This window comes from Antennarius striatus, chromosome 14, assembly GCF_040054535.1.
Source record: "Antennarius striatus isolate MH-2024 chromosome 14, ASM4005453v1, whole genome shotgun sequence".
NCBI classification, from domain to species: domain Eukaryota; kingdom Metazoa; phylum Chordata; class Actinopteri; order Lophiiformes; family Antennariidae; genus Antennarius; species Antennarius striatus.
Window position 1 is genome coordinate 12,404,672 of NC_090789.1, and position 20,351 is coordinate 12,425,022.

The 20,351-nt window shown below is 39.3% G+C and overlaps 1 protein-coding gene across 4 annotated transcripts; it reads left to right on the forward strand.

Moving 5' to 3' along the window:
* Positions 1 to 1,351: 1,351 nt before the first annotated feature.
* On the forward strand, positions 1,352 to 19,503 carry pkib (protein kinase (cAMP-dependent, catalytic) inhibitor beta). Of its 4 annotated transcripts, none has more exons than XM_068333342.1 (4): positions 1,352 to 1,580; positions 5,143 to 5,319; positions 17,741 to 17,894; positions 18,771 to 19,503. In XM_068333342.1, exons 3-4 carry the CDS (start codon positions 17,753 to 17,755, stop codon positions 18,851 to 18,853), a joined length of 225 nt encoding a protein of 74 aa, XP_068189443.1. In that variant the 5' UTR covers positions 1,352 to 1,580; positions 5,143 to 5,319; positions 17,741 to 17,752; the 3' UTR covers positions 18,854 to 19,503. The 4 variants fall into 4 exon arrangements, with proteins under 4 accessions (XP_068189443.1, XP_068189441.1, XP_068189444.1 ...); XM_068333343.1 differs by lacking the exon at positions 1,352 to 1,580 and adding an exon at positions 4,641 to 4,712; XM_068333340.1 differs by lacking the exon at positions 5,143 to 5,319.
* Positions 19,504 to 20,351: the final 848 nt, after the last annotated feature.

The window sequence follows — 20,351 nt, forward strand, 5'->3', positions numbered from 1 at the left end:
GAGATGTTCTCTGTGATTATTCAGTGCGACGATATGCGATACTTCTCCATTCACAAATTTCCCCACTGTGGGACAATAAAGGTCTATTATTATTATTATTATTATTATTATTATTATTATTATTATTATTATTATTATTATTATTATTATTATTCCTTTAATTTATTTCTGCGGCCTAGAAGAATGCTCATGGGAGAATGGCTGATATGCCTGCATGTGTCATTGAATTGTTGAATTTTGTTCATCTGGTAAGAGCGTCATTACCATTCATATTCAAACATTCCTCCAGGCGCAGATATTGGTTAAAGTGATATTTTAATCCAAACACCTTCTGCTCATGCGTTTCCTCAGTCGTAGACAGTGTTATCAGTGCAACATGTTCCTTATAATTTTTTTTTGTGGCTTTGTTGCCTCTTGGTGACAATGAGTTCCAGTGTTGTATTGGGTAGGTTTAATCGTTGGTCTGTTGGTTCAGAGCAATAGTTTTCACCCTCTGAACACTAAAAAGAAAGACATTAATTACTAAGAATATGAAAGGAGTCTGTGGTGAATATTACTGGACACTATTGAACTGATTCTTTTTTTAAGTGGTACAGAATAAGATGGATTGAATGTAAATGAACCACACATAGCTGGGCACTTAGGACGAAACAGCGAGTTGCATTGCATCAAATAACAGGCAAAAAGGCCGATCCATATTTTGATATACAGTACGTATAAATGTGTGGGTTCTCGGAACCCCCTACTAAAAAGAAAATGGTACAAACCTCGGAGCATCAGCAGCAAGACGAAGCAACCGGAGTTAGTGAGAATAACACAGAAAGCTATATTACTGCGCCTTCAAAATAAAAGACTTAAAGACAATGAAAGCCTTTCCTGCATATCATTATTACTGCCACCATCCATAATAATATTACGGTACTACTACTACTACTACTACTAATAGTAATACTACTACTACTACTACTACTACTACTACTAATAATAATAATATCTTATCGCTTTGGTTTTTTTTCCTTAGTGTTATTACTGAGGGACAACTGAAAGGTTGTTTAGTTAACGTCAAATCCCAGACAGAATGCTGGGTTCGATTTCTGACTTTGGATCACATGTTCTTCATATGTGTGAGTGTGATGGAAGGTGAGTGAGCGATGAACACACCAGGAAGATGCCACTTCAAACGTGAACGGAGAGGTTGAAGAAACAGTTTACAAAGACCGACATACAATATTTATAAAATGTCCTGATGCGACTCTGCTCTGCTTTTACTATGAAAGGGTAAACCCCTGTAGCCTTCGGGATCGGTGCGTGCGGCTTGACGCGCCTCCCTGTTGCTGCTGGGAATGAGCGCACCGTGCGGCGCTCGGCTCTGAGAGGGATCAGCGCTGGTTTTAGGTTCGCTACGCGTTCAGCGACATCAGCTGTAATGAGACGGTGTGATGAGTGGCGCTGGACGGATCCCGTGACAACCTGACACTTTCCCCTCTTCGTTCCTGCAGAAGATGGTGGCTGGCGGTTAGTGCCAACTTCGGACTCCTGGATTATTGTCCTCGGCGAAACGCACTGAAATCAGTTGGTTGGTGAGTGTCTGTCGTTGCGCACATTGTCACCTGTCCTGCTCCACAGGTAGGGCATTGCCCTAGCTTTTGGAATCTTTTGGAGAGGAAACAGCTGGTTACACTATTGTAGGCCGTAAAATATAGTTGTTGTTTTTTATTGAAGGGAGATTCAAAACAGCAGAAGCTGAGAAAAAAATAATGTATTATTAATTTATTTGCCATCACTTAGGTCTTCAGCTCCTGATTTAACACTTCACTTGGAACAGATGCTTGAAAGAGGCTTGCATTATATTTACAGTGTTCCATCAGTCTACCTGTCAGCTCCATATGGACTCACGGCATTGTGTGTATCAGCTGTTCGAATGAAAATGCCACTGGCACCCTACAGAGAGCTCCGTGACACTTGGATTATCTGATCTGGTTTATTAAAAGGTGCAGAAACCGTGACCTTCAGATGACGTGTATGATGAATTGTAAACACTATGGCCAGAAATCATCAGTTTACTGTATATATTTGTGGTTGTGTGCGTGTTTAGATGAAAAACTAAAACTTGCCTAGAAAATGGCTGTTTATAAACGTGTCTGTTATATTATAGGCTGTTATATTATAGGCTATAAGATTTTATTTACAAAACCCTTAAATCTAGTAACCCATTAGAGACACTCTCCCTTAAGTACAAGATGGAATCTGTGTGTGTCTGTCTATGTGTGTGTGTGTGTGTGTGTGTGTGTGTGTGTGTGTGTGTGTGTGTGTGTGTGTGTGTGTGTGTGTGTGTGTGTGTGTGTCAGTCCTTCATGTATTTATCCTTCATAGAAGTGGGGTGCCAGTTCCATGTGTGTGCTGAGGCCTTGAAGAAGCCCCAAGTCTTTATGCTTCTGTGAACCCAAAGCACAAAATGTCAAAAACAAATCAGAGCATTTCATACCCTGTTGGAGCTTCTGCCTGTATTAGTACTTGAATGTACGCTTCCTTGAGAATCATTGTTGTGATAAACATTGTCACACAGAGAAATTAATCCTGGATGTAATCTGATTCGCCATGTTTTTAATATAATCTTTGTTCTGGTGCATTTATTATACAGTAATTGTGTGGTTTCACCCCATCCATGAGGTCATTTTGAAAAGTCTCTTTTAGTTCAGCGTCTAGTTGCTTTGTTGTTTTTGCTGTGAGATGCTGTGATCACCTGCCAATCAAAGCGTGTGGGCAACACCAGGATATACTTTTCTTCTGTGTTTTTGTGTTGCTGGAACCTGTGTTTTGGCTTGGCAGTCTCTCATTGTTCACTTAGTTCCTCCACTGATTACTAACGCAGACAAATATTGTAAAACACATACTACCTGTTGTTTATTCCAGAAAATACCTACTAGAAATTGGAAGATTCTTAGTCATTCAGGAGAAGGTAGATCTCAGTGTTGGATAAAGTCAAACAAGCCCAGTATTCTGAAAACTGATTTGCTGAATTTGCAGGACAAATGAACCAGCCTAAAACTCTTAAAAAAACAACAACAAAAAAACCCACCTGTAGATCGTTCACCCCACCCGACCCCACTGAACATAGACAGATGGCTGCAGCTGCAGGTCGAAGTTGGTGATTGTCTATTACTCAAGCTTTCAAATGAGACTCTAAATATCAATGCAACAGCACAATGAATGGCTCTTCCTCATAAAATCTCTTTGTATTATTAAACATGATTACATCCCGCGAAGGGGATGTATTATACTTGTCAGTGTTTGTGTGTTCCATTCGTCCATCCGTTTGTCCACCAAATATCTTCACAACTATTACAGATAGAAACATGAAGAAAAAAACACATTACTCGGGCGGCAAAGGGGATGAAAATGAGATGATGACCTTGACCTTGAGAAAACTGGGTTAAGGTTATATTTCAATCTTTGTACACTCAGGAACCGGATAAGATAGAAAGACGAGGGAGAAAGCCAGTGTGAGTAATGCTTTGATCTATGATCTGAGATATTTTCTATCCTGAGATGTTTTTGCACATATCTTAGGAACCAGATATGATAGAAAGCGAAACAAAAGCCGTTTTATTCAGGAAGGCAAGGGGATGAAAATTAGATCACAACCTTGACCTTGAAAAACTAGGTCAAGGTCACATTTTCACTTTCATACCTTTTTAGGTACACTTCTGTGAAACATCATGACAAATAGAATGCACCAGTTACATGTTGTATCATGGGTCTTTTATTAAAATTATTAAAATTAAAATTATTAAAATTTTGAATTCAGGGGTGTCACGGGATGTTGCAGTCTCTGACTGTCTTGTTAAACTTGTGCTAGAACCATGGATCATAGGTTGCTTTGCTGTAACAGATGCAGGTGTTTGGGATTCACTAGTGACACAGTCAACTAGCAAGTAGCTGCTGAATGGTGGTGAGGTAAGGAAATCAGAGCCTTGAGCAGGGCTTGGAGCATCAGGTAAATAATCCGAGTCAAGGTTTTGTTTTGTTTTGTTTTTTAACCCTTTTTGGGATTAGAAAAAAAGGGAAAGGAGGAATGTGCTTTCATTTAAGAGCATACAGGGAGAAAACAGAAAAATTGTTGAGTGCTGAGTCAGACGCTGGCATTAATGCCAAAGATAAAAAACACTATATACTGTTGCTCACTGTTTTGTGGATAATTTAGGTTTTTTTTTATCACGATAAAATAATCAATCAACAGGTGTAATTCTTAGGTTAATGGTAGGCCCTATTAATCTAAATTCCAAACAGTTGAATGTTTGTGTTTAATACAAACATTTTAAAATGTTTCATGTTAAAAAAAAAAACATGAAACATTTTCTGTTCCAGCCATAATGTGGAAGATGATGTCATTAGGCTTCAGGACCATGGATAAGAGCCAATCACACCAACATGGAAAGAGGATTTAGCCTAATGCAAACGGTCTGTAAAACATAACACTAACTAAGATTTCACACATCATGTCAAAATAACTCAGCAAATCTAAAACCTCGTGAACGGTTTTGCTCTGATGTCAGACTTTATGTGGTCTTTTCAGCTTTTCTGTTGGTGTGTCATCTGCAACGTTTCACCCTTCTGTTATCTACATCTCTGCACATCTGAGGAGAGAACAAACGCTCACGTATTTATGTGCATGGGGATGTCAGCAAACATCGAATCTGCTCACAATTCAGGTCAGGTTCAAAGTTAGTGCCAACAATGATGACTATAAGCTACGTGTAAGAAAACTGGGTACAGCCAACTTGTTACCCTCAGATAGTTGTGTGTCAATAACCAGGCTGAATTTGACTAACCTCAGAATCACCCACGTTTGCCTATTTTGGATCACACAGCAGTTAATCTGAATTAGGTACTGCAAAGAGGGTGATGGCTGAATCCACCCACACTGGGCTATGTCAGGAATGACTTTGCAAAGGCTCCATACTCTATATATCTTACAGTCTGTGGAATTCAGTCAGCTGTAGTATCTTAATATTTTGTCATGTGAAGGTATCCTGTGGTGTTGTCAGAGACTGTCTGCACTGTTCTGTCACTGCTGTGTGCATCATGTGACTTTCCCATAATCTGTTCTCCTTTCACATTCTGTCCTTTCTTGGAAACCAGACTTCGTGTTACTGCCACTTAAGTTCTGATGGCGAACAGATGATGACATCACACCCTGCCCCCCCTCCACCCGCTGATTCTCAGAGATGCTGGATGTGATTGACTGGTCGAATTTTTTTTTTTTTATCACTAACCTCATAACCAACCTTTTGAAGTCACCCTATTATCTTTTACAAGGTAAAGCTTTTTTTTACTACCATCAGTAAAGAGGCAACTGCTTTGGCAATAAAATCTGTTTAATTGGCCGTGACACACCTGAGAAGCTTATTTTCATTATCTGTCTGACACTTGCCCTCAGTGAACAGCCAAGACTTGTCAGTAAATTGTGTGTTTTAGGAGGCACATAGGCCAGATTGTACAAAATCCAAAACCAGTGAAGTCGGCACGTTGTGTAAGTCATAAATGAAAACAGAATACGATGTTTAGCAAACTTATATTCAATTCAATACACTATAAAGACAAGATATTCATTGTTGGAATTGAGAAACTTTATTTTCTTTTGCAAATAATCATCAATTTAGTATTCAACGGCATCAACACATTACAAAATAGTTGGCACAGAGGCCTTTTTAACAATGTGTTACATCGCCTTTCCTTTTAACAACACTCAATAAATGTTTTGGAACTGAGGAGACCAATATTTGAAGCTTTTCGGGTGGAATAATTTCCCATTCTTGCTTGATTACAGCGTAAGTTGTTCAACAGTCCGGGGTCTCCATTGTTGTATTTTATGCTTCATAATGCGCGACACATTTTCAGTGGGGGACAGGTCTGGACTACAGGCAGGCCAGTGTTGTACCCACAATCTTTCACGATGAAGCCACGCTGTTGTAACACAAGCAGAATGTGGCTTGGCATTGTCTTGCTGAAATAAGTAGGGGCGTCTGTGAAAAAGACGCTGCTTGGATAGCAACAGATGCTCCAAAACCTGTATGTACCTTTCAGCATTAATTGTGCCTTCACAGATGTGCAAGTTGCCCATGCCTTGGGCACTAATACACCCCCATACCATCACAGATGCTGGCTTTTGAACTTCCAACAACAGTCTGGATGTTTTTTTTTTCTTCTTTGGTCCAGAGGATAAGATAGTCATAGTCATAGATGACCACTTTTTCCAAAAACAATTTGAAATGTGGACTCGTCACACCACAGATGCATCAGTCCATCTTAGACGAGCTTGGGCCCAGTGAAGCTGGCAGCATTTCTGGGTCTTTCGCTTTGCATAGTAGAGTTTTAACTGTCACGTGCAGACGTAGCGACAAACTGTATTTATTGACAGTGGTTTCCTCAAGTGTTCCTCAGCCCATGTGGTGATATCCTTTACACAGTGATGCCGGTTATTAATGCAGTACCGCCTGAGGGATCGAAGGTCACGGACATTCAATGTTGGCCTTGCCGCTTACTTGCAATAATTTCTCCAGGTTCTCCGAACCTTTTGATGATATTACATCCCGTAGGTGATGAAACCCTTACATTTCTTGCAATAGCTTGTTTAGAAATGTTCTTAAACTTTTCAACAATTTGCTCACGCATTTGCTCATAAAGTGGTGACCCTCGCCCCATCTTTGTTTGTGAATGACTGAGCATTTCATGGAAGCTGCTTTTATACCCAATCATGGCGCCCACTTGTTCCCAAGTGGCCTGTTCACCTGTGGGATGTTCCAAATATGTGTTTGTTGAGCATTCCTCAACTTTCTCAGTCTTTTTTGCCACTTGTGCCAGCTTTTTTGAAACATGTTGCTGACATGAAATGTCAAATGAGATAATATTTGCAATATTTTCTGCGTATTAAATTGAATATAGGTTGAAAGGGATTTGCAAATCATTTTACTGTATTCTGTTTTTATTTACAATTTACAAAACATGCCAACTTCACTTGTTTTGGGTTTTGTATAAATTAATCAGTCTAACGCTAATATATCTATACAAAATTTCAATAGAACATTCATTTACCTACCTAATATTAGGTTTTTGTTGACTTGTAGCATTAAGTGCTTAAAATAATTTTAAAAAATCTCTATCATCTATTTATGTGTGTGTGTGTGTGTGTGTGTGTGTCTGTGTGTGTGTGTGTGTGTGTGTGTGTGTGTGTGTGTGTGTGTGTGTGTGTGTGTGTGTGTGTGTGTGTGTGTGAAACGATGTAGGTCATGTGAGATGTCTTCATCACTGCTGTTTGTTAGTTGGTTCCCCAAAAACAAAGCTGATGTAAAAAATGTCACAATGCTGTGAGACACAATGACAGTTTAGTTGAATTATGGTCCATCTATCTGCTGCTATGACACTTTTGCTCACACAGCATTTAGAAGTTTAGCGTCTGGAGTTTAAAACACCAAAAAATGTGAGATTCCACAAAAGTAAGGTATTAAAAGACTGTGGGTATTTGACATCAGTTCCCAAACACACTTATTGTGTATCATCAACACACACACACACACACACACACACACACACACACACACACACACACACACACACACACACACACACACACACACACACACACACACACACACACACACACACACACACACACACAGCCCTCTCACTGTTTTACTTTGCACTATCTTAAACCTCAGCAAAATCTGAATCCCTCAAATTTTTTACCACCTGGCACCTAAATCGAATTATCATTGATTGTCGGCCTGTCCACTAGGAATTTCCCGGTTTAAATTCTACATATATCGTTCTCCTCTGTATTGACCAGTGACCTCTGATGGTTTACAATGAGACAGCATTTAATTGAGGGCTCATTGCCCTTTACCGTGACCTGTGACTGACTGCCACGTTAGTTCTTTCTCCATCTGGGTGTGGAGGACATAAACCACGGAACATGTTTTTCAAATTAGAGGACGGAGGACGATCGGATCAACAGAGGCGGCCTGTGTTCGACTGACCTCAACCTCTTGTGTGTCCATTTTCCCAGTAGGCCAGTCTGATGAGAAGCGGGGGGGGGGGGGGGGGTTGCAGCATAACTCAATAGAATTTCTCAGCATGCATTGGCCCTCCTGTATGAGACGGGCTCATCAATGTAATTTTTGTTGCTGAGAGCCTCTCCATACTGATGAGTTTGGAAGTGAGCAGTAGATGAGATGGGATGGAGACAAAAGATAGATTGTAATTCCACAGGCATCCATTTAAGCCACAGATCAGTGACCTTTTCAGTGTATCAGACCACACAATAGGATCAGCAGCTCTGTTTTCTCCCGTAATTAGTGCATAGGATTCCACCGCCCTGGAAACAAGGACATAATTTCAAATCACTAGCTGAGAACCATCTGATATGCTCGTTCTGTTGATTAGTAACTGCAGAGGCCAGAAGAGGTTGACAGGTGCGACTGCTTTTTTTGCATTGCAATGAATTTCAATGGGCGCCATCAAACAGGGGTTACACTCAAGAGGCTTCTCCATGGCAGCAAATTAGCATTTTCAAAGGGCAGCAAGAGGGAAATGTCTGAAAAAAAAACCCCCAAAAAAAACCCCCAGTTACAAATCAGAGTATTTTCATTCACGTCAGATAGACTTATCTATTCAGGTCTAATAGATTCCACGAATTAATATATTTTATAAAAGTGGATCAGATGACTGAGTATGGTGTGTACTGTGCCTCTGAATTCCTAATATGTCACCTACTTATACTTTCCCTTAGCCCTGAAGAGATTTCCGGTCATCTTTAGTTTATTCTTATAGTTTTTTGGCCCTCAGGAAAGATCAGTGATCAATGAGTGTAAACTGATAAAATCTGTCCGCACCAAAAGGCAGAGAGAACATAAGAGGAGCAGAAGAAGCAGAGAATATCCAAAACATTAAAGGAAGGACAGTGACAAAATAAGCAATCGGATACCATCATCTTGGATGTTTGAAAGATGTCATAGAATTTTATTAAGTATTTTCTTATGCTGAGATCAAATCAATAAAATTCTGAATAAACACAATGAAAGTGTTTGCAACCCAGAGTAAGCTCTAGATCTGATGTGGGTGGGACTGTCCGTCTTGTCTAATGTGAGACTTTCCAGGAAGAGCTAAAGGAAATGTTTGGGAAATGGACATTAGTCATCCGCTGCTATTTCAGTGCCTGTAAAAGTTTGATAAATTGGTATGTGGAAATTCTGCTGCTGAAGATGAATTCCTCCTCTGCTGCAGCTCCAATTTTACTCCCACTGCCGAGTGCAGCTTAAATCACAAAGGCAGCGCATGAGGCTGACGTGTTGATGCATCGTGGCAGTGTGTTTGTCTGTGTGTGTCGACTTCATAGCGGTTTTATGTATGTGTATGTCTCAACCGGTGCCCCATTTGCCAGGCTTGTTGTCAGAGAGTGCCAGAGGCCTGTGGGTAGTACCGCTGTGCAGGAATAGCACGTGTAGCTGAAGCCACCCGGGCAGATCGTGTTGTGGCTGCTGACTCGATGGTCTAGTTCATGGAGCGCCTGGGGACGAGGACGGCCTAAGTTACACTCTTTAGAACAACAGGCTTCACACTGAAATATTGATGTGACGGCAGCACACACTGTCCTCCCGGTGTCACACATGTATCAGACAAGGGTGACATATACGTCAGATTTATTCTCCTGGCCTCACTGCAGCTACCAGGACGTGACTGATACATGGATTCTGAAAGATAACACTGCTTCTTTGGAATTAACCACAAGGTTTAGTTGAAGATGAGGGGAAATTATCTTATCACAATTTGTATAGAATTTTTTTTAATGTTATTAATCAAGTCAAACCTATTTTCTGTTTTATTTTAATTTTTCATTTGATTGGTAAAACAGTCTTTAAACCTTTTGGAGATTATCAAACCATAATGGTTGGATTCTTAAAGCATCTGGTCAGATTTGTGATTGATTGATCGACTAGCTCTACACTAAAATTAGACAGAGAAGAAGAGTTTGCCATTAAACTTTTATTTTAATGCATTCTTTTTTTAAACCCATTGAGGTTTCTGCCCCCATGTCCAAAAGGTACTCATGAATAATTGGAGATGACAGAATTAAGCCACAGATTCACTAAGAAAAATTCCTACAAATATTTCTTTGTTCCTTCTTGGAATTTTATTTATCTCTTCCCTTGTGTAAAATACATTGTACCACTTTGTACAACCCTGTAACTGTGTGATTATATCCTGCTTCAAAGCTGTGTTATATTGTGATTGTCAGTGTTCATGTGTTCATCTGTTTGTTTGTTTTCTTTGATCTATGCAAGTAGGTCAGGATAAAATTTTGAATTCAGGGGTGTCGCGGGATGTTGCAGGTAAATCAAAGCATAGGTAGAGATTTGGTGGACGAGCGGACAAACACATCAACACTGACAATTACAATACTTCACCGCTTTGAAGCTGGATGTAATAAAAGTAGTCCTGACCCCTTATACTAATATTGGTACTATAGAGTCATCAGAGATGTTTTTATGAGCTTGGTTTTGGTTACTACACTTCCCTTAATGTTTCTCAACAGTCACATAATTTTGGACTCTCCCTGTTCGCTTTCAAAACTCCAGACTGCGGGTTCAGTTAAAAAACACCACGTGATCATGAAGATTAGAACAGCTCCAGCAGAGCCCACTAAACATGACAACTGTTCACATGGCAAATTGGGTTCCTAATGACATGTAAATGTTTTCCAGGAGAGTAATAACCAATCTGAGCTGGATACTAACACGAATTGTAAAAACTGCTTCCCCTAAGCAGCTTGTTCTTGCTCAACATGGTCTGTGCTTCATTTCCCTCCTGAGGCCTTTTGCCAGCGCTGCCTGCCAGCCTTCACTTTTGCCTTTCTGTCAAGTGTTATAATTGCTGTAAATAGCTGGGTGTTCTGTTGTTGTGCTTGACCCACATGAAAATCCACTCAATCTGTCTCATATTTGGCAAAGTGGATTCCGCTTTCTCAGTCTCATTTCACATAATGGCTTGTTGTCATTGTTACACAATCAAACAGTGTTAATTACAAAGAGGGTACTTACTGAGGTACGAACGTTGTCTAGAACAGACAATACGGTGAATCCAAATCATATTAGTGACAGCTTTCTTTTACTGTCAGTTCATGAAAAGTGTTTTTTGAAGAACTGAGTGTTTATAAAGCTTATGATGTGTTAAAAGTGTTCCAGTTGAGCATGCAGATGAGGATGACCTTTGATCTGCCTCATATTTGTGGTAACTTTTGAAGCGATATTCCTTCAGTATTTCACATAAGTAAAAGAAAAGCCAATTCTGTATCTATAGTCCTTGATCATCGACTTTGTGTAAATGTTGCTCCCACAGCTGTTGTTGTAGTGAGGCTACCCAAGATTTACAAGTAAGAGCCCTGTGATCAAAGGATGTGATGGGTTAGTGTATATTTTGTATATTCTTAATTCATGCAACCCTGGCACACGGACACTCCTACATAATTATGTTCCATCTTCATTTCAGTTTTAAATCATGTGTCAACTGGTAAGAATTCTAATGTTATCTTAAACTCACACAGCGCTGTCTTAACAGGGAAAGATTGACAACTTTAAATGTATTGGGCTCACAGGATATTCACTGCTGTGAAATAACATAATGAGACAGTCTTGAAACTCATATTGAAGCTAAGAACCGTTTCGATGTCAAATTTTATTCATCTTTAGGTCACTGATCTACTTCTTTTAAAAAAAGCCACCGTCAATGGAATGTCATTTTTCTTGAGTAATAATAATGCATTGGATTATTAGAGAAATAGGACATGTGGTTTCTAAAATAACTATCATGACACACGAAGAAGCACAGGCCTGTAGCACCTTGATAACTCCTCTCTCAAAAGATCCCCGTTTCACTCCATAAGCAAATTATCTCCAAATTCAAAGCTTGTTCCAATGGAATTTTGTTAGAGTCCCAGCTTCTAAATCATGAAAGCAGATTTCTAAAGAGAAAAAAGGGCTGCGCATATCAGCGGGAAAGACAGGAAGATGTGCCTGGGATGTCCGGGAGATCTGAAAGCAGGCTGTGATCACACTGTCTCATTAGATCAGTCTCAACTCTCTGTCTCTGCTGCCTCCTCTCAGGAACTAAACTGCCTTTTTTATTTTTTTATTTTTTTAAATCTACTGTTTTTATCACCACAGTGGTTCACCCTTCCAGCGTCTGTGTGTATTCACAGTGAACCTTTTAAGGTTATTTGTTCTTGCTAGCTGTGTCTTTTCATTTAACATATTATCACATCATATATAGAAAGTTTTCTTCATGAAACATTTTCTATTTAGTAGTTTTAATACAAATTTTTTTTAAACTCCATCTCTGCCTAATGTTTATAACATTCAAATCTGTCACATAACTTTAGATCTAATATTACTATTACAAAACACAGCTCCATGACTGGAAAAAAACACAGGAGTGTTGCAGCACAAAGATGCTTCCGCCTTGGCTCCCCTCCTCCACAATATAGCTGTCTTCATAACAATGGTGTAGTTTCCATGGCAGCTAGAGCATGTTAAGCTTTAGGATAACAGTAAAAAAAAAAAGTGTGGGGAAGGACAGGGAATAATCACAGGGCACGTTGGACTAAAAATAGACTTAATCCCAGGCATTATTTATTCATCTTAAACTTCTGGTGTCTGTGTAAAACGTCATTTCTTCTCTTCTTTGTCATGCGGAGAGGCCGCACTCTGACCTAAGCTCCCACCATCTGACTGATTGATGCCACGGCCTGGGCGGGGGAGGCTACAGTCACAATACACAGACATTACACTCCGGATGGGTTGGAGCTGCTCTGGTGAGCCTGGATTATTACAAGCAATCTTTTACTGCTTCTAATTGCTTACTTTGAGATAAAACATCAAACTTGTGCTTTGTTTCTTCCATCATGAGAAGACACACAATACTTGGAGCCGTCCATAATTTTTTTTTTTTAATGTTTAAAGCTACGTATTCCAGAGGAGTGAGCATTTCTTATTCAGCAGGGTGGAATCTTTAGCTACCTGTTCCCATCCCCAGAGTCTATCCACAGTGATTCAAGATTCAGATTTTTACTTGCAAGACACTTGGAAATGTGACACCTCTATATCTTTCTGATCTCCTTCAAACCTGCATATGCTCCCACACCCTCAGACCGTCCTCCCCCATCAGCCTCTCTTTACCTCCTGCCTGCTTGAACTACACAGGCTTTAGAGCCTTTAGCCATCTAACCGCTCTCCATCTACACATGTATTTTTATTATTATTATTATTATTATTATTATTATTATTATTATTATTATTATTACTATTATTATTATTATTATTATTATTATTGTTAACAATTGTTAATGACGTACACTTTTAATCAATGACACAGAAGTGTACCTAACATAAGCCTCATATACTTATTTTTCTTAGATTTCTTATTTTTCTTCATTTTAAAATATATTCAAAACTCTAAAGATGGTATCTATGGTTTCCCAACAGCTTGAATTGACTTTATTCTCTGGGAAATAATGTTCAGAAAGTACTTTTAGTCTTAATAATCTCCCAATTAAGATTAAGGTACGTTAATTTAATTTCAGCATCAGCGGACACTGTTGCCTCACGGTGAGAAGGACATTTGTATTCTCTCCGGCATCCTCCCACCAAATATAGGTGAATTGGTCCATAGGTGTGAGTGTCAGCATGAATGGTTTTCTGTCTTTTGAGTGGCCCTGTGATGAGTAGCCGTCTCATCTGGGGTGTACCCCATAGCCAGATGGGATAGGCTCCAGCAGAACCCGTGACCTGTATGTTTGGATAAGCAGCTGAAGATGAGATGATTACAGTCATCATCTTGAAAGAGCTGCATTAATGAATTCATTTTATTTCATTGTTCTGTAGAGGGTCTAGCTCTTTCATCTGACCTTCAATGAATGGAAGTATTTTAGTGCTGTCCAGTGACAATATCATATTTTATGTAGAGTGCTTGGTCAGTATTAAACCAATTTAGTTTCTGAATAGTTTGAATAGATTATGTTCATCTTTGATTTTATAAATTATTTTTCATGAAATATAACACTCCAAATTAAACCTGCAGTGTGATTGATTCATTAGGGAAAATGTCAAAGAAGTGCAAAATTTCCTTCTTCTAATGATTTACGTGGAAGCAGTTACCAGATAAAAACATAACCCCCTTGATGGAGGTTAAAACCAGAACTTGAGCATTCTAAAGGCTTTTTGACATGAGCTGAACGAATGCCTGGATACTGACTGTTTCTGAAAGGTTTTCGATCAAGTGCAACAGGTTGGATATGTATTTGTTGATGCCAAATGAAAGTTTCTTTGTTTTACTCTTGAATAGAGAATAATGATGACATTTCCCTTAACAACAGACGAGCCCATCTGTCTGTTGGTTACGTGGAAGCACAAAGAGCTTTCAGCGTCTCTTTAGTTTGTTGCTGCAGCGTTCTCTGTCTTGCCCTGTCCTTGGTGCTGAAAGCCTCCATTCGAGCCCTCCTGCTCAGGGTCCTCAGACTTGTGTTTCTGTTTACAAAGACAGACTCTCTGTTTTTGTCTTTTTTTTTTTAATGATCATCTCTGAAGCCATCATTTGATCATTTGACCTCGACCTGTTCTTCAGTCAAAAGGCTTTTTTTTTTTTAAAAATTAAAAATTAAAAAAATAACCTGCCTCATTATGCAACATACCTGCTGCTTGTTTTTGTGTCTGATCCAGTGCAGGCTTCACACTATCTAGGTCAGCTGTCTTAACAACATAATCCCTTCCAAACAGTTGATGGATTATCAGTTAAAATAAACCTGATTAGATAAAAGGTCACTCTCTGGTCAGTGTTTAATCTGATGGTTAAATTAAAATGTCGAAACAGATGTTCTAATTTTGACTTTGGACTGTTTTGAATTCAGGCTACTTATAGCCAGCTCAACATGATATTTAATTGTCATTTTTACCATAGAATGAGTTTCCCCTTCCATACCTAACATTTAAACCTCTTAACTTTCCCATACACACAGAAAAGCTGAGACATTAGCAGCAGGTGATTGCTAATAGTACTTTCCAATAAATCTATATAGACATGTCCAAGTGTATTTTTAACTGTCCAGATTAACAGACCAATCCGAGCTCCTCAATGATAGGTTTGACAGGACAGCCAGAAAGGGAGAGCGGCTCAGCCGCTGTCTGTTGTGTGAGGTGTCCTTCCTGCTGCTGAGCCATGATTAGACTCCTATTGTTGGACTTTTAGTTGTGGCATTGATCCACGGGACAAAGAACAGCTTTGTCATGTGTTGCAGAGACGTAAAAAACCAATGGAAAGGCCAGGTTCAGTCCTGCAGGCATAGAATGCTTCTCCAGAGAGCACTTCCGTTCAGAAACATGAAGGTGGAAGACTGCTGGTAGAAGCCACCGAGGCCACGTTGTGTGCATGTATAGCCTTCTGTCTGACTTAAAACACTGATGCATCACATGTTACACATCTGTTCACAGTATGGTCTGTGCCTTGTTCTCATCCCAAAACACCATCTGTCTGTCCTGTTTTAAGTCTTTTGTTATTTTCAATGAATGAATGCAGCAGTTTGTTCAGATAATAATAACAATAATTCACCAGTTCAAAACAGAAGAAGAGGATCGTTGACTTTGAGAGCACATTGAGTTCTGGAAGCATGTTTAGGAAGTCCTGTCCTTTAAATGTGAATGAGATGTTGAGTAAACAACATAAACTTGTGAAATAATCACCTGTGAGTGGAAACTCTTACGGTAGGTTTGTTTGTCCGACCCTTTCAGAAGCTATTTTATTATGTGCTTTGTTGACAGTGCACGGTTGTGTACAAACAAATAATAATATATTAATAAAGTTGTCAAGACTTTTCCATAGAAATGTTTTTCAAGTATCTGGGGAGAAAACTTAATATAGCGTTTAGTCTATTTTATCTGAAAACATACAAACTAAAGACATCATCATTGAACAGTGAATAAAAAAAAAACTGAAAAAAGAAATACCTGAACACAAAACTAAATAAGCAAATATTTGGATTTCAATAAAACTGTTGAGCTCAGAAGATGAACTGGCCGTGACAATGGGGCTCAACAGAGTTTAACCTGTGTAGCACTCAGATAATGATAAATCGTGGCTGCTTTAATTATTTTTGTATTTGTATTATTTTTATTCATCAACCTATAGCTAACCATACTGTGAGACACCAACAGATCCTTATGGCAATGTGGTGACGAGTTTCAGAACACTGTTGTGCTATTTCTGCTGTTAAATAAAGACAATCACTCAGGCTTTGGAATTTTAACAGTTAACTTCTATGCAGACCGGTAGGTTCAGCAAGGTGAGATTAGATGAGAGTGTTGGGAGATATATCAGTAAGCTCATTTAATTATTTTTAAAGCAGACCATATTTTATATGAGCTAAATGGAGAGGTTGCTATTGCGCTTTAGGCTAACCACCAATGGAAGTTTGTACTGGTGATCTAGAGAACAAGTGTGTGCGTGTATGTGCGTGTGTGGATGCGTACGTGCGTGTGTGCGTGTGTGTGTGTGTGTGTGTGTGTGTGTGTGTGTGTGTGTGTGACTATGGCTGCGAGTATGCATTGCGTTATGCTTTGTTCCTTTGTTGGAGGAGATGGATGGAAGACGGGATATTTCTCGACGGAGGGGTTCTGATATTTAAAGTGAGAAACACAAAAAGAGGCAAAGCTGGCAAGAGAAATTGAGATAGTGAGATAATGGATTTGAGTCATATGTTTACCTGCAAGTGGTGCTTTCTCGCAATGTTGTCATGGCAACACAGAGGCCCGCTGTACATGTACATGTGTGTGTATGTGACAGGGGGTGTAATTCTGCCTGTCACCAGTGCAGCCTAGAGCTGGATCTCCAGCTGCTGGTTGCCATGAGACCAAACAGACACATCTACTGCTTCAGACATCCTTTCTTTGATTCTTAACACATTGGTACTTTTGTCTGGGCCATGTCAGGATAAATGGCCACTGCTGTGCTCTATATTGCACTAAAGCAGAAAGTAATACAGTATTATTATATTATTTAAATTTTGGAATGTTATGGGGAAAATAATGAATAAACTGGATATTTGTTTTCTTTTGTATGAGTTTGTTTGCTGTTGAGTGAGTCATGTCACAAAGAAGAATTCACTGTTATTAATGTGATGCGGTTTGCACAAGAATACCAAACCCAACATGTTGAGCTTTTCTTAAATATCATTTCTAATATATCTAGACTTCTTTTCTTTTTTTAAATGATTATGTTAGAGTAATAAGTGAATTTGATTGGTATAAAGGTCCCATATTATGCCTTTTTTAAGTAATGTCATTCAGCTGCCAGATGTGCATTTACACTGGATTTGAAATGTCGGGCCCCAAACTTGACTGTGGCCCTCAATATCAATATCCAAATATTTATTGTTTTCCAGATTCTAGGATTTAGTAGGGTTAGAGTGGACCACTATGTATATGTAGAGACCTGAACAAATGTGTTTTTCATAAGAGGACCCCTTTAACTGAATTAAAAGGGACTATTGGGGCTTGACACGGATGTATAAACCCGACTGACGGTGATTTGGATTTAAACTAATCTAGGAGTACACTTAAATTATATTTCAGTCCTTAACTCAGTTATTAACATTCATAGGAATGACAAAACTTTAACACACAACCCTGTCTTTCGGTAGAGGGGTCCTGAGATGACGGAAGTAGAGCCAGTGTTGGACTTTGCCTCATCGGGGCGCTCGGGGAGGAGAAATGCCCTTCCTGATATCCTGGGGTCTCCGGCGGGTGTAAATCCTGGTGACCTGCCACTAAAGCTGGCTGAGCTGTCCCTCAAAGGTAACATACATGGTGGCATTTTGTTTTAGCAAAAGGAAAATTCCAAGTTTGACCAAAACAAAAATGAGATTTGGAGGAATATTTGATATTATTGACAATTAAAAATGACTTGCTCTACATTCTGAATACTGTGAGTACTTTCTGTATAATTTTGTTAATGTAATAATTCTATGTGAGAGACTGTCTGTCATTAACTGAGAGAACATGCTGTAAAATGATCCAATTGAACATTAGTGACCAATTTGAAATTATGAATAACATTATGATGCAACAGTGTTAATTCAGACTCAGCACAGTCTGGACACTGTTTCTCAGCCAAAACATTGAGAACATTCGACTGAAATACATAGTCCTCTGTGCAAGATTCTGGGAGATATGAGATAACTGAAAAGATTTAGAAAGGAATATTAAGGGTTTAAAATGAGCCAGTTTTGGGCGGTGTTGGAATTTGGGTGTAAGAAGTCAATTTGCCATCTGTCAAGACTCTGGTGTGAGCCTGGCCACAGTTGGCTTGACTATTTCTGACCATGTGGGTAGCAAGTAAATGAGGATGCTGAAAAAGGAAAAACATAATCATGCCCTGTATGATTAGACTATGCTTTATACTCAAAGCCTCTGTGCACTCAAAAATCTTGAATTTCAGACCATTTAACCTCAAACCATGTTGCATTTGTGCTTCACAGTTTTATTGCCAATGAATAAACACTATTTTTTTAAATGATGTGCATGAAAGCTACGTGTAAGCATGATCCTACTTATGTCCTTCATGAATTCGGAGATATGATGCAATTGATTCCTATAGTCACAAAAAAAGTCCCATATGAGCTTCTAAAGCAGTCCACTAATGTCCAAATGTCTATTTGGATTTTTATACAGATGGACCAGGAGGTGCCCAGTCACCTTCAGCGGAGGAGCCTCCAGCACTGCCGGAGAGCTTAGAGGGAAAAGATGGATCATAAGGACTTGTTATTTTACCTCCTCGGAGACATGGGAAGCTAATCTGAAAGATGGGATGAGGAACGAGGCAGGAGACCTGTGGGAGAGTCGGTCTGTTTTGGAAACAACGGAGTCCTGGAAGTAGAGCAATGGACTGACAACCAAAGGACTGGAGTCAGGAGCTTCAGACTGTTTGATACTGTCTGACAAGAGTCAAACATTGCTTGGTAATGAGCCAATGAGTGTGTGGAGAGGTGAGTTATACACTCACTTTGGACACCTTGAGAATCAGAGGCACCATGACAGATTGTACCTGTACACTACTATTTTTATATGATTTGCTTACAACTGAAGATGAACAGAAACCCGTAAGTCAAACTGTAATATGTAACATTTCTTAATGTTTTGTTTTTTGTTTATTTTTATAGTGATGTGTGTTACTTTACATTGAGAAAAGCAGGAGGGAGTTTAATTGTAGCCTGTGGTGGCAAAGCTTTCTAACCCAGCTGGATGCAAAAATACACACGAGACAAAAAATAGAAAATATAAGAAAAACAGGATGTCTGTGTTGTCTTGAACACTTATGCTCTTACACTAATGAATATAATCTACCGTATGTTTTCAAATCTGATGCTATGTACAGTATTGATACACACACACACACACACACACACACACAATAAAATTGTGCAGTTTTAACCCCTTATTACCAGACTGTTTTGATCTTAGCAACAGCAACCAGGGATTTGATCAATTTTTTGTGGTATCCATATGTAGTGAGGTGATAATGTGGAAATGCCGTCCATATCTTGAGACATTCCTTCAGAGAAAAGTGCCCTACTGCCAGCAGTAGACACACTGCTTCATTATAATACTGAGAAGAGACTATTGGGTTTTTTTTTTAAACTCAATGCTACTTTTAATAGTCATTTTCCAAACCAATCAAAATGTGCCTCGTGGCAGTTCACAACCGAAAACCTGTGTTGTGCTCGTTCTCTGTGAAGTACTGTTATCAACACCAATATTTCCTGACTTTTAACAGGGGGTATCACAACACCTCTTTACTGCTTGAACTCTATATAAAAAAAAAACACTTTTGTAACAAACTACCTGCCATTGGATCCTATGCTCCATCAGGAAATGGGTTCGGTAACTTGTTTTACAACCCAATGCGCCACGCTCACGCTTCTTTCAGTGACCGCAGCATATGCCCATAGAGTTGGCCTGGGAGCAAGCACCAAGCAACACCCTACCACAATGTGCTTTGAGTGCTGAACATGGCAGCATATACTCTCAACAGACAGAAAAGTCTGTTCGCATTCATCAACACATAAGCAGACTTGTGAATATGATGCAGGACTCGAAGCAAGAGGTAGCAAGTCACATTTCTCTGCTACTGTGTATATACCGTGATTTAGTGAATCCCATGTGTTACATACATGCTCGTATGATTCCCAGGATAATGCACATACTGTACCCACAAAGAAATTATGCTCTGTAATTGTCTCCATTTAAAGATGT